We start from the raw sequence: 14,016 nt of genomic DNA, 5'->3' as shown, positions 1-14,016 counted from the left end.
CGGCCTTTTTAACCTCAATGGGCCACTGTTGGGCTGTGGCACGTGTTGAGTTTCATGGGCGCCTCTTGTCCATTGGACGGTTGACATTTGTTCCAATGCGGAGCTGACACGTGGTTCCTTCGGCCAATGAGAATTTTACATGTGGAAAATCGCGATTGGTCATAGCTGTTAATGGGTTATCAGATCCAAAACCGGACCCCATAGCTTAACGGCGACCCCTTACGATGGATGTCACGTGTCGGTTACCCTTGACGAAAGCACTTCCATGACGCGCCATTTATCATCATGAAAGTGGACACTTTTCGTGATGATAATTTGAGTATTGGCATGGAACACTTCTACCATAGCACAAATATGACTATCTTGATTCTATCATAAAATCATCATGGATGTACACGCATGACAAACATGACCTACTGTGACAAATACGTATCATCATGGAAGTGTTTTTTGTAGTGCTAGCCACCATGGGCTTCTTCGCCGGCAAGAACAAGGGCAAGGCCCTCGCCGGTCCTTCGCGCGCGCTCCCCTGCCTTCGCCGATGTCTTCCCACCCGCCTAGGCAGCGAATAAGCATCCCAGTGCACTAGGCGAGGTGGCACTGGGAGCATCGCATCCCCCTCCCGTACCCCGACATCACGCTGCCATATGACTGGCATTTGGATCCAGAGAGGATCCCAGTGCCGGCGGTGTCGCAGTCGGCGCGGGCGCACGTGGAGGAGGTGCGGCGCCGGCGGTAGCAGCTAACGTCGGAGTAGCGTCTCAACCCCGCCTACGTAGAAGACTCTCCCGATTGGGAGGTCTGGTTCGTGTTCGAGCACAAGGAGCAGCGCCGACGCGGCTCCAACACGTGCGGGCTGGCACCCCGCCATCCCTCGTCGTGCGCGACAAGGACCAGGAGGAGGAGGCCGCCTACCAAGCGGCGCTGGCAGTTGCCCTCCATGAAAGCGAGGAGGAAGAGCAGCGAAAGGCGGAGGAGGTGGCGTACTAGGCGCGCCTGTCGGAGGCCATCACGCTCTCCGCTACCGGCGACTGCGTCGTGCCGTCGCTAATGTCGCCCTCCCCCGCCAAGGCTGAGCCGACGCTGACCCTCGTCAAGCCCGAGCGCTACACATGGGACGGGTGCGTGCGCGAGTGGGTCAGTGCGCCGCCCGTCTGGCTTGGGGCGACGCTGGTGTAGGAGCAAATCTACCTCGAGCAATGGCGGCAACGCTGGCTGGAGGAGGGCGCCGCGAGGGCGAGCGGCTCGAGTACTTGGAGCGCGACGCGACGGAGGAGCGCCGTGCCCGCGGTGGGGCAGCCCAACCGGCGGCGATATAGCCAACGGCGGAGGACGTCGCCATAGCCTAGGAGACGGCGTTCCCCTGGGCTGGCCCGGCACCAACGCTCATCGACCTCACCAGCCCCGACGAGGACGACGAGGATGCCTAGGGCAGCATGCCTCCTCCTAGTTTTTAGTTTTATTAAGTGTTTTTATTTAGTGCAAAGTGGACTCGTGAACTCTCGTCGCCCTTTGTGTCCGGCATTAATGTTTAATTAACATTTTTTATTTTCAAAATATTTAAGCTATTTTTTCCGCATGACCTCAAAAATGGGTCAGGCTAGCGTTGGACGCAAGTGCCAACCCAACACGAAAGCGGACATGGCTGTCCGCCAGGCCGACCCAAACGAATAAAGAACGAACAAAATCGCCGTCCGTCGCGAACCTACCTGTGGTAGGGCTGGTTAGGTGAACACTGATACCCCTAGCCCATCAGGATTCAAATCCTGATGTGCGTGCGTGCGTTCATAGATACGAGTGTATTCGCGTTTACACGAGCGCTTGCGTCTGTACTTAAAAAAATCGCCGTACATTTAGATCGGCCGGTTGGAATTGCTCTTATGTTTCAGTTGCGCGCTTTGAATAAATTTTATGTTTAAACATGTGTGATTGACTTGATGTTTTAAAAATTGGGGTTATAGTTATAAAGGAGGACACGCCTGGACCGCGTTTGTGTACGTTAGAGGCTTCAAATTTGTCTAAGATTGTAGGGGCTGTTTGAGTTTTAGTCACATTTTACCATACTTTGCCACATCTCACCTTAGATAAGTTTGATTAAATTAGGTTAGTGTTTGGTTTTAAGCCACACATAAGGCAATAATTTTTTTATAAGAAGTGAATCTCACATGTCATAAACACAAAAAATGTGATAAGATTCTCTCAGACAAGCCAAAGTGTGGCTAACAGGGGCTGTTTGGATTGTGACTATGTTTGCCAGATATTGCTACATTATTTTTGTCACACTTACCACACTTGCCTAAGTTGAGTTGCTCAAATTGTTAACCACATTTTGACTTGCCTAAGAGAATCTTGTCATACTTTTTGTGTCTATGACATGTGGGGTTTATTTCTCATAAAAAATTCTTGTCTTAGGTGTGGCTAGAGCCAAACACTCCACATAATTTGGTCAAATTTATCCAAGATAAGGTGTGACAAAGTGTGGCAAAAAACTAAACAGCCTTATAATTTAAGCAACTCAACTTAGACAAGTATTGTAAATATGGCAGTACATGACAAACATAGTCACAGTCGAAACAGCCTCGTAGATTCCTCAATGCCACGCTGCTCGCTGCCCCGCTGGGTCCACATGGCAGCGGCTGCCTTGCCGGGCTCGCGAGCCGCTCGGGCTGCTGCCGAGTCGAGTCGAGCCGATCCTCATATGTTGGCTCCCAGCCGGCCAGCCCTGGCTCTGACCCACCCGTCCCCAGTCCAACCCGACCCGATGCGGCTATAACAAATCTCTTCTGGTCTACCGCGGTGCCCTAGTACCTATAGCCGCCGGCCGCCGTCACCACCTCCGCCTCCTCCTGACCCCTCCGCGTTGTCACGCGGCTCGCCGCCGCCATTGCCGTCCCTGCTGTCTCCACCCGGTCCGCCATCTTGGACATCGGATTTTCAGGTATAAGCTTTACAGTCACCCAATAATTGCTTAAACCCAAACCGGTGTACACCCGGCACGCCATCTAGATCCGCCCCTTCTCCATGCCCCAGCTTCGGTCTCAGACCTTGATCTGATGCCGTGTCATCTCAAAATATAAGTCTAAGAGAAACTTTATCTCTTAAGAACTCGGGACAGTCTGCTTGCCGCAAAGTGCGTTTTCTTCTTGTTTTTATCTCTATAGAAATTAGTAACGACTGTTGCTCATGCGATGATCCGTGAGAGTTGCGTCACGGCCTGAAGTGTGGTCATTGTCAGTCAAAGGCTTGCAATTTGTTTAAAGCAATTTATAGTCGAAAGGTTTAATCGCTGTAACTGCTAATTCGGTTCATTTTACCATTTATGGGTCTTCTGAAATCTGCTTGACCTAACTAACGTTCCAACGATCAAGTTTCACTTTTGCATCTTTGCTAACTCATGGGGTTAATGCATCTTTTCTGCTTGTGAAAATCAAAAGATAAACATGTGTGCGAATCATGACTTATTCATTGATCCCCGACATTTATCTGCCATTGGCAGGTTTCCGCTCTTTGGCTTGCAAGGGACTGAATGGAGCTCAAACTAGCTTTCCCCCAGGACAGCCCACCACTTTCCATCATTTCGGCTGCTAAGATTGCAGGTGTTCCCCTAATCATTGATCCAACCCTTGCCTCAGGTTCAGTGCCCACACTACACTTCAGTTCTGGGTAAGTGTTCAATGTTCAAGTATAATTCTCTCCGTCTCTCTCTGATTAACTGCTTACATTCCTTATGTTACAATTACTGTGGACACTTTACTACCATGATGAATGTTTGAATAGTTTCTGTAGTCGACTCAAGATTAGCTCTTATTTTAATCTCCTCGTCTTAATATTCTTGGTTCAAGGAAATTATTGTGATGGAACTGATGACTGTTAGAACATGATGTGTCAATCAAAACAGTTTTATTGGTGAAATATCGCAGTATTTTTGTTTGGTACTTTGTAGTGTCTCAATGAATCTATCATGATTCTGTACAGGGATTTTATACATGGTGTCAACACAATTCTCCGGTACATTGCACGTGCTGCATCTCTTTCCAGCTTCTATGGCCAAGACGATATTCAGGCAGCACATGTATGTTCTGCTTTTATGGTGTTTGTAATTGATTTTCAAGATCATCTCACTATTTCCTGAGTTGCTATTGTTTTCACATCTGTAGGTTGACCAATGGCTCGAGTATGCACCACTCATTCTGTCAGGCTCTGAATTTGAAGCTGCTTGCTCATTTCTTGATGGATACTTGGCATCTCGAACCTTTTTGGTTGGTTATGGTCTATCAATTGCTGACATTGTTGTGTGGTCAAATCTCACAGGTAATTTTCTTTCTTTCATTGTTGAGTAATTTATTGGTCTCTCTCTGTCTCTCTCTCTCTCTATGTTTTGCCTTGGAAGTAACAACTCTTTTCCTCAGGAACTGGTCAACGATGGGAAAGTCTAAGGAGGTCAAAGAAATATCAGAGCCTTGTCCGCTGGTTCAACAGCGTAGCTGCAGACTATGCAGACGCGCTAGATGAAGTTACATCAGCTTATGTTGGAAAGCGTGGAATTGGCAAATCTCCTGCGCCAAGCTTGAAAGAGAAGGTGCCTGGTTTGAAGGAGAACACGTCAGGTCATGAAATAGATCTCCCAGGTGCCAAAGTTGGGGAGGTTTGCGTTCGTTTTGCCCCAGAGCCTAGTGGGTATCTCCACATTGGTCATGCAAAGGCTGCACTGTTGAACAAGTATTTTGCAGAAAGATATAAAGGGCGTTTAATAGTTCGATTTGATGACACAAATCCTTCTAAAGAAAGCAATGAATTTGTTGAGAATGTCCTGAAAGATATTGAGACACTTGGGGTTAAATACGATGTAGTTACATACACATCAGATCATTTTCCAAAGCTAATGGAAATGGCTGAAAGTTTGATTAAGCAGGGAAAGGCATATGTTGATGATACACCCAAGGAGCAAATGAGGAGTGAAAGGATGGATGGTGTGGAATCTAAGCGTAGAAACAGTACTGTTGAGGAGAACTTGTCGCTGTGGAAAGAGATGGTTAATGGCACCAAAAGGGGTACCGAGTGCTGTGTACGCGGTAAACTTGACATGCAGGACCCAAACAAATCACTTCGAGATCCTGTTTACTACCGTTGCAACCCTGATCCCCATCATCGCGTTGGCTCAAAATACAAGGTCTATCCAACTTATGACTTCGCTTGCCCATTTGTTGATGCACTAGAAGGTGTGACTCATGCTCTTCGTTCAAGCGAATACCATGATCGGAATGCACAGTACTATCGTATCCTTCAAGACATGGGCCTGCGGAGGGTAGAAATCTACGAGTTCAGCAGGCTGAATATGGTTTATACCGTTCTTAGCAAGCGCAAGCTTCTGTGGTTCGTCCAAAACAATATGGTGGAGGACTGGACTGACGCACGCTTTCCCACTGTACAAGGCATTGTACGCCGTGGCTTGAAGATTGAAGCATTGATCCAATTTATACTGGAGCAGGTAATTTTCTAACAAGTTGTTCTTCATGATCTTGCAACTATATGTATATCTGAGTAACCGAGTTATTAACTCCCTTTTTCTTTTTTTCTGTACTTCCTATTTGTGAAGGGTGCTTCAAAAAATCTCAATCTTATGGAGTGGGATAAACTCTGGACAATCAACAAGAAGATAGTTGATCCTGTGTGTGGAAGGCATACTGCTGTGCTGAAAGACAAACGCGTGCTTTTTACCCTTACTAATGGTCCAGAGGAACCATTTGTTCGAATCTTACCAAGGCACAAGAAACACGAGGGTGCTGGAAAGAAGGCTACGACGTTTGCAAACAGAATTTGGCTAGAGTATGCTGATGCATCAGTCGTTAGCGTGGGCGAGGAAGTTACTTTGATGGACTGGGGAAATGCTATCATTAGAGAAATCAAGACAGATAATGGAACAGTTACTCAACTAGTTGGTGAACTCCATCTTGAAGGGTCAGTGAAGATGACAAAGCTGAAACTAACATGGCTATCAGATATTGAAGATCTTGTGTCTCTCTCTTTGGTAGATTTTGACTACCTAATTAATAAGAAGAAGGTAAAAACTCATGTTCTAAGTTCATGTTGGTAGGCATGCAACCACTTGGTTACCAGAACCATATTCTTATACTACATGTGCTATCGTTCTAGTAGTATGCATGCTTTTTCACTTAGACTAGTTAGGTACTTCTGTGGCACAGTTACTATGTTTTCAACTACGCGCGTTTTGTGTTATCGTTGTAGTAGTATGCATGCTTTTTCACTTAGACTAGTTAGGCTTTTTCACTTGGACTGGTTAGATAGTACTAAAGTAGCACAGTTATTGTGTTTTTAACTATGCGTGGTTTGGCCAACTTATATTACCTCAACAGTCAACAGCTTGAGACTTTTGATGAATTGGTTGGTCCTTGGGAACTCAACATGGCAACCTATCCATATTCTGTCCTACTAGTGTTGAAATCTGATGTTGATGATATTTAGTTTTCTTTTTATATGTATGTCATGATGTTTCTTGGATGAGTTGTCTCTTCCATCATTGTGTCCATGTCTCATTCCATCATTGAGTGGTATCTTCGTGTACTTTAGATCCTAATATCTAGCACATTTTGCAGCTGGAAGAAGATGAGGACTTCCTTGACAATCTCAACCCTTGCACTCGGCGAGAAGCTTTAGCTCTTGGAGACCCGAACATGCGGAACGTGAAGAAAGGAGAAGTTATACAGCTTGAAAGGAAAGGCTATTACAGGTGTGATGTTCCATTTATCCGGTCGTCCAAACCAATTATGCTTTTTGCCATTCCAGATGGCCGACAGAAGTCCACGTCGATTGGAGCCTAGCTTCTACAACGATGTTAGTTAAATTATGGTACTTTTTTGGGCATTAAGTTGCAGCCTTATTGGTATCGAAACTGGTGTTGTAATGGCTGAAACTTGGAACTTCAGATTTTGGTTCTTTAGTGTCTCGGAGTTGGTTATCCAGTATCAGTTATGTAATTTCCTTTTACATGTTTGAGTATATGCCAACTGATACCGGGATATGTGGATTGTGAAACAAATATCAAGATGAGAATTGGCTTATCATATCCAGATCCATGGTAAAATGTCTTGTCTGACCATTAGAGAATGTTCCTGTGGAAATACTGCGAGTTTCAAACTCAGTTGCTCTTAAATTTCATATGCACTGCAGTCCTTTTTGGGAATGGGGCTGCACTTCAGTCCTTGACCCTGCGGTGTGTCGGATGAAACACCGGTTGATCTGTCGTGTTCATGCGGCATAACGGTGTGTCTTGTGTAAGGGGGTGTTTGGTTCGGCTTACTTTGCCTTTTGAAGTTTGGCTTAAAGACAAAAAGCACACCTGTTTTTTGATCTTTTGGCTGAGCCAAAGTTAAGCCTAACCATATATTCCCTATATCTGCTAAGGTTTTGACGTGGGCTATGTCCGATGCCCATGAAGGCTGACTGATTTGTCCAAATTTTAGCGACTGTTTTATCTCCCCCAGCTTTACAGGACAATTCATGTGCAAGAAAATTGGTGACAAAATTATGCCAAGGCAAAATTTAGCATACATGGGCATCAAACCAAACAAACATAGTTTGTGATGGATCACCGATACAAACTTTCCAAGAAAATAAGAGATGGCACCATCCTTCCGAGGTATTGTCAAGCTGACGAGAAGTCATGAATACTATCCCCAATGCTGATCATATAGAGGTCATAATGGCACAAACACCCAAACAGGTACCTTAACTAGAAATATCCCAGCTCCAGCAAGTAAGAGTGTTTGTATCCAAATTTATCTTCATACAAGAGAGTTTCCCTTGCTGCCATTACCACTATAAAAAGTAACCACATTCCTATGAAAAGTACATGAACAAAACAAAAGCGAAATAGCTGTGGGTGTTGACAACAGATCCTTGGCTCCTCTCATGGGTACAAACTGTTACTTCCTCAGGCTGTTCTCTAGTCTGTCTATCGCGGCCCCCACACGACTTTGATTGCCTTGTAAATCTGACGGCGATTTTGAATTTTCAATCTCAAGATTGGCCTTCTCTGCCAACTTCAACTGTACCCAACCTGTAGAAGAATTTCCAAGGTGAGATTCTTGAGCATATAACCACAACAAGTTACCAGCAGACTTAACTAGTTCACATGGTGTATAATAACCATTGTATAAGAATGACATGACGCTGCTAACTTGGTAATGCGGATGATTATGTCAAGATGGTTGTATATAAATGGATTATGTGCATGTGCTTCCTAATAATAATAACACTTGTTAACGCATACCCCCACATGAACAAGGAACCTAGGCGACTGGGATTTGGGCACAAAGAAGTACATGACGAGAAGGTAGCATCAAACTTCCACATTTCAAGGTAAGCTGAAGATGTGAAAAGGTGAAATTATAGGCTATCCATAATGAGACAAGTTCAAACATTCTTATAAGAATGAAACACGAGGGCTACAATCAGATGGAAGAAAGCATTTCACGAAGATGCTAAACAATTCATTTACTTTGCACTAAATTCTATACTACCACAGAGGATATTAGATATCTATTAATAGTTGCATCATCAGGTCCATAACTAACAGCCCACAGACAAAGGTCCATAACTAAACAGCCCACAAACAAAGGTCCATAACTCAAAAGCCCACACACAAAGGTCCATAAAAACAAAAAGAATGATCTGTACATTCGAGAAAGCTAGTATGATAACCAGTAAAAGTATACAGAGGTGAGAATACCAAGGGGAAAGCAAATTCCGGCACCAAGAGCAGATCCGACCAATACATTCCTTGCACGCCACATTGGTGAACCAGGCACTGAAGGTATAGACATCAGTTGAGATGAATCCAGTATACTGAGCGATATCAGTTATCAATAGTAAATACAAAAGATAATATTATTTACAGGTTTCTGAAGATATATGCTGATTATAGATATCAAGAATCATCAAGATATTTAGGCAAACATTGTTATATGAATTCTTCCTCCACTAAGTAATTGAAAAAAATCAAGTATCTTGATTGATGTAAAACTCCTATTAGATGCATCTTGGCAGGCCAATTCCATCAAACCATATATCCGATATTGCAATCATCAAATGTTAGGGGCTACATAGCCATAGAAGGCCCCTAGAGGCAGCCAACTTTACAGTTAACTAAATAGCCTGTGATAACTGACAATTTCATCATGGCCCACAACAAAGTATTAAACATAGAATACTAGTTACAAACCAGGATTAGCCATAGCACACTGAGGGTATATCTGGTTAACTTCTAACAATGAATGCGGTGCTGCTTAATATTCTACTTTAATCACTTTTGCAGTATACTCTTCTGTATGTAATTCATACTGTAGCAAACATATTTCATAAGCTTTTCAAGTTATAAACTATCATAATAGGTAAATGTTTTTTGGTGACCAATGCGATGTTTTAACCAAGTGCAACTAAAACCCAAGATTTAATATGGTGAAATACATACATATAAGCCCAAAAGCAGCTGCGGTAGCCGAGCCAGCTCCAGCAATATTGAATACATCATGTACCCCACGGTTCTCAATAAGAAGGTTCTGTATGCCAAAGAAAGTTGCAGTGAACATCCCAAGGCGAGCACCACCAACTAGTGAGCCTTTGGCAACCCGGATGAACCTTTTCTCCATGGCATCTCTCATCAACCTATACTGTTCGCGCTTGTCAGTGGTGCTTCCCATTTTCAACATCACTTCAGCATCTTTGCTCTGTAAAATAGGATATGAATGTAGTTTTCACAGAAGTCATTCTTTTGGCCTAAAGCATGCTACTCCCTCCGTCTCATAATAATATAAGACGTTTTTGCAAGCTGTGTTAGCTTGCAAAAACGTCTTATATTGTGAGACAGAGGGAGTAATATTTAGAGGGAAAGGAGTGAAATATCATCCTCAAAAAAAGAAAGAAAGAAAGGGGTAAGCATCTAATCAAAATTTTGGGATACCAAATCCTAAGTAGGAGAGGAGTAATTTCCTATAGATGTGTTCTGATTCAATACTGGCGCAGAAGGCAGTCCGTATTTTGTACAACAACAACAACAACAACAAAGCCTTTAGTCCCAAACAAGTTGGGATAGGCTAGAGCTGAAACCCAAACAAGTCGGGGCAGTCTATATTTTGTAATTTTAAAAAATTCTACTAGAACTCTAGTTCCTGTATATGTGTTCTCATTATTATCACTAATCAGCTCCATTTTTACATCCACAAATGTTACATACGAGGCAGTAACAGAAAGGAGGATGTTATAATGGAGTGGGGCGGCAACTTACGACGTTGGCGTTGGCCTCCTTGGCCCCGCCGTAGAGAAGCCCGGTGAATACGCCGACGATGGTCCCGGTTCCCCAGCTTACTGTCCCCACCGGCCCGGCCCTCGACGGCGTGCCTCCCGCATCCGCCTCAGCCTCCTCCTGGGTCATCCGCACCAAAAACACGTCAGAAAAATAAATAAGGACATAGCTCTAAACCATAAGCAGCAGGGGACAGGTCGCGAACCGTGGGGGAGGTAGAATCTGGCGAATTTGGCAGCGGCTCGGCGGGAGGAGGCGTCGGGGCGGCGGGAGGAGGCATCGGGGCCGCGGGATCTGCTGCAGGGCGGTAGCCCGCTGAGCACGGAGGAGACGCTCCAAATAAAAGAAAAAAACAGGAGGCACTTCGAGCAGGCGGATGTTGGGCACGGCAGGTCAGCGCCGGCGGTGGTGCGTCCCGGCGGCGAGATCACCGGGTGGAAATGGGAAGGGGAGAAGGTCCAAGTGTATGGGCTTTTTTCTAGGGTGGGCTCGTACTGTTGTTGTTTACGTGCTCTCACAGAGCCCACCAAAGAAAAGGCAAGCTATACACACGTATTCCTCTCGAGTTTGCTAAAAAAAAACGTGTTCCTCTCGAAAAAACCCCGTATATATGCTAAAAAAACCCTATACAGAGTGTTGGCTTTTTGGACAAAGCGGATTTTTTTCGACTCAATATGAAGTATCAAGTGAATACAAACACAATAAGGATATACCCAACCTCTGCGTAGTTAGGAAGCATAGAGCTAATATGAATACACGCACAAAAAAACATTGCAAATGCAAAGTCATGTTAACGAGGATAGGCATGTAAACGGCCCGTTTAATGATGTTTAATGTCCATTTATAGTCTAATAGTGCAAAAAACTTTTTTTCTAGGCGAAAATGAACTATCGAGCTAGCGAAAACTAAGTAGATTTGCGCCCGCTGTCTATTCGTCATTTACATCCCTAAGCGAGGAAAAAAACCCAAAATGATCAAATCGGCAATCGACAAACTACAACAACGATCATATCCACACCAACCATCTCATGGCACCATAAGGACAACACACTTCTTTAATAGCAACACCTCAAGGGAGCGACGCTCAAGCGTCGTCTTCACCAGATCCAACCATCAAAGGAAAGAATCTAGGTTTTCACCCTGAAGAACTGGTCCGAACATATCGAGTAATGGCTTCATCAAGGTGACGACACAAAAGCATCGCATTGCCAGGTATAACCAACTCGAGCCAGGCCTAGTTTTTCACCCCGAAGCTCGAAACCGGGTACTACAGAAGCACCACCATCGAAGTCAATCATGTGCTATCGCCACCACTTTTCCGCATTCCTAGCAGCTGCATGCGTTGAGTTAGAAAATCGATCATCGTTGCTGCACAACCATACCCTTTGCGTCAAGTAGTCGTTCCTAGATTCCCATCGCCGAGGCAACCATCGGATCTGGAGAGAGGAAATTCTCGCGAAGACCTTTTGGTAGCCCCACAATCTGCGGCGAGGCTGCCGCTGCAGGCCAGAGTGGCCATCACACGAACCAACACTGATGACAGAGCACATCACCACCGACTGCCATGTCAGTGGAGATAGCCTTGCCCAGACCCGTTGGCCAAGGGGCCGACATGACCTGATCTAAAGTAAGGCAGACCAGTCCGTGGCACCATGGCCCGACTTGCTGTAGCACCCATGCCGGATCCATACGGGGCCTCCCCATTGGAGACGAAGAGTGCGAACAACCGTCGAGGGGTCAACACACGACCGAAGAGCAGATGGCGACTCCAGGACCATGGATATGAGGGATGGATTGGAGGCGCCAAAGAAGGCAGTGCACGTCCTCGCCACCGCCGTCCATTGCAGGGCTTAGACTGGCGGGCTCCTTCGACTATGACGAGGGAGGGAGTAGTGGTATCGAAGGCCTCTAGGACCGGTGGTGGCCTCCGAAGTCGCCCGCGAGCGACCCAATAGGCAGTTCCATTTCTGTTTGGGCTTGTCCAATTATAACATATTCTCCTGCATACAGAGTGTTAACTTGGACGGGGTGAGGGAGTCCTGGATTAGGGGGTCTCCGGACAGCCGGACTATATCCTTTGGCCGGACTGTTGGACTATGAAGATACAAGATTGAAGACTTCGTCCCGTGTCCGATGGGACTCTCCTTGGCGTGGAAGGCAAGCTAGGCAATACGGATATGTAGATCTCCTCCCTTGTAACCGACTCTGTGTAACCCTAGCCCCCTCCGGTGTCTATATAAACCGGAGGGTTTAGTCCGTAGGACAACATACAGTCATACCATAGGCTAGCTTCTAGGGTTTAGCCTCTACGATCTCGTGGTAGATCAACTCTTGTAATACTCATATCATCAAGAACAATCAAGGAAGACGTAGGGTATTAGCTCCATCAAGAGGGCCCGAACCTGGGTAAACATCGTGTCCCCTGCCTCCTGTTACCATCCGCCTTAGACACACAGTTCGGGACCCCCTACCCGAGATTCGCCGGTTTTGACACCGACATTGGTGCTTTCATTGAGAGTTCCACTATGTCGTCATCATAAGGCGGGATGGCTCGTCTCGTTGTCAAGGACAACATCACTTCTGGGGGAGCCCTGGCTGTAGGCCAAACTCTCCGACTAGGCGGCTTCGTCATGACCGCCCGCTCGGCCGCTGCGCCGACGATGACTTCTCAGGTCATCGAAAATAGCCTCCACATCGGCTCAAAATTCGCCGAGAAGATGGATCCAATGGAGCTCTCCTCTTTGAACGAGTTCTTGGATTGCATCGCCGCTCTGGGAGTCGCTACGGACTATGACCGGATCGGGCTTAAACCCGACTAAAGGGAGATTAACACTCCGCCGGTCACCCATCAAATAGCGGTGGTGGAGGAGCAATGTGGCGGTTCTCCCTCTATCCCGAGGACGAACTATGTCCGGATCACTGAGCTCTCCGAGCTGGATACCCGCTCACGGGAGGACATCGCCCTAACCCTGAACCTAGAATCAGGTCGCATACCGAACCCGCGGAGCAACATCCCGGAGCCCGAACTTCCAAGACCGGAAACTCCCCTGCCCCGGGATCACAGATTGGGTCAAGGTCTGGACTTAAATCCACCCACCCACCCAGATACAAATGATCTTTCCCACATTAGGCAAGCGCCCCAAGAGACAGTACATCACTATTAGGCCAGATTCCTCCTTGTGATGAACAAGGTCAAGGACCGTCGCGAGGAAGACGCAATTTCGTTCTTTTGCAACAATTGCACGGACAAGGGAATCCTCAACGCCATAAGTCACTGTGACATAGCACACTTCGCCGACTTGGCGGCCATAGTACGGAAATATTGTGCGATGGAAAGCGCCTGGAAAACCCAAACACAATTTTGGGATAATCCGACTCTGACAAAACCCCCAGTCCGAACTAAAAGGGTGCACTCTCATAAGTCGCCCGACTCAATTATAAAGAAGCAAAAGCCCACCACAGGGCGTGGAACCGTATTGGAGGGATGGCTTAACGGGCCCTGCAAAATTCATAGTACAACGGATACCATACCAACACATAGCCTTAGAGCATGTTGGGTACTCTGGCAGGTGGCCAAGAGTGGTGAGGATCTCCTCATCCAAAACACCCCAGAGCACCTTCCCGTGGATAACAATACAATATTGACAGTCTTCGAGACCTTCGCCTCAAATAATAGGCGTAAGCAAACGCTCCGC

General features: G+C 46.1%; 2 protein-coding genes across 2 annotated transcripts; one reads left to right on the top strand and one right to left on the bottom strand.

The window, feature by feature from the left end:
* The first annotated feature begins 2,724 nt into the window (after window positions 1-2,724).
* On the top strand, window positions 2,725-7,102 carry LOC125543745 (glutamate--tRNA ligase, cytoplasmic-like). The gene is made up of 7 exons (XM_048707207.1): window positions 2,725-2,938; window positions 3,497-3,663; window positions 3,976-4,072; window positions 4,158-4,311; window positions 4,410-5,488; window positions 5,597-6,061; window positions 6,615-7,102. Exons 2-7 carry the CDS (start codon window positions 3,527-3,529, stop codon window positions 6,837-6,839), a joined length of 2,157 nt encoding a protein of 718 aa, XP_048563164.1. The 5' UTR covers window positions 2,725-2,938; window positions 3,497-3,526; the 3' UTR covers window positions 6,840-7,102.
* Window positions 7,103-7,521: 419 nt separating this feature from the next.
* LOC125543746 lies at window positions 7,522-10,817 on the bottom strand. The gene is made up of 5 exons (XM_048707208.1): window positions 10,527-10,817; window positions 10,304-10,441; window positions 9,491-9,746; window positions 8,750-8,827; window positions 7,522-8,077 (listed from the first exon to the last, which is right to left on the bottom strand). The coding sequence occupies exons 1-5, from the start codon at window positions 10,599-10,601 to the stop codon at window positions 7,944-7,946; spliced, it is 681 nt and encodes a 226-aa protein (XP_048563165.1). The 5' UTR covers window positions 10,602-10,817; the 3' UTR covers window positions 7,522-7,943.
* Between the last annotated feature and the right edge of the window lie 3,199 nt (window positions 10,818-14,016).

This window comes from Triticum urartu, chromosome 3 (genome assembly GCF_003073215.2).
Source record: "Triticum urartu cultivar G1812 chromosome 3, Tu2.1, whole genome shotgun sequence".
Taxonomy (NCBI): domain Eukaryota; kingdom Viridiplantae; phylum Streptophyta; class Magnoliopsida; order Poales; family Poaceae; genus Triticum; species Triticum urartu.
This window is presented reverse-complemented; position numbering and strand designations above follow the sequence as displayed.

What these genes read in the sequence shown, in the direction of transcription:
- LOC125543745 (XM_048707207.1), top strand. Translation starts at nt 3,527, where the DNA reads ATGGAGCTCAAACTAGCTTTCCCCCAGGACAGCCCACCACTTTCCATC. An exon ending in ACACTACACTTCAGTTCTGG is followed by an intron (nt 3,664 to 3,975) that starts GTAAGTGTTCAA and finishes GATTCTGTACAG; the next exon opens with GGATTTTATACATGGTGTCA. An exon ending in TCCAATTTATACTGGAGCAG is followed by an intron (nt 5,489 to 5,596) that starts GTAATTTTCTAA and finishes CTATTTGTGAAG; the next exon opens with GGTGCTTCAAAAAATCTCAA.
- LOC125543746 (XM_048707208.1), bottom strand. Translation starts at nt 10,601, where the DNA reads ATGCCTCCTCCCGCCGCCCCGACGCCTCCTCCCGCCGAGCCGCTGCCA. An exon ending in CAGATTCTACCTCCCCCACG is followed by an intron (nt 10,442 to 10,526) that starts GTTCGCGACCTG and finishes CGGATGACCCAG; the next exon opens with GAGGAGGCTGAGGCGGATGC. An exon ending in AGCTGCTTTTGGGCTTATAT is followed by an intron (nt 8,828 to 9,490) that starts GTATGTATTTCA and finishes CTATACCTTCAG; the next exon opens with TGCCTGGTTCACCAATGTGG.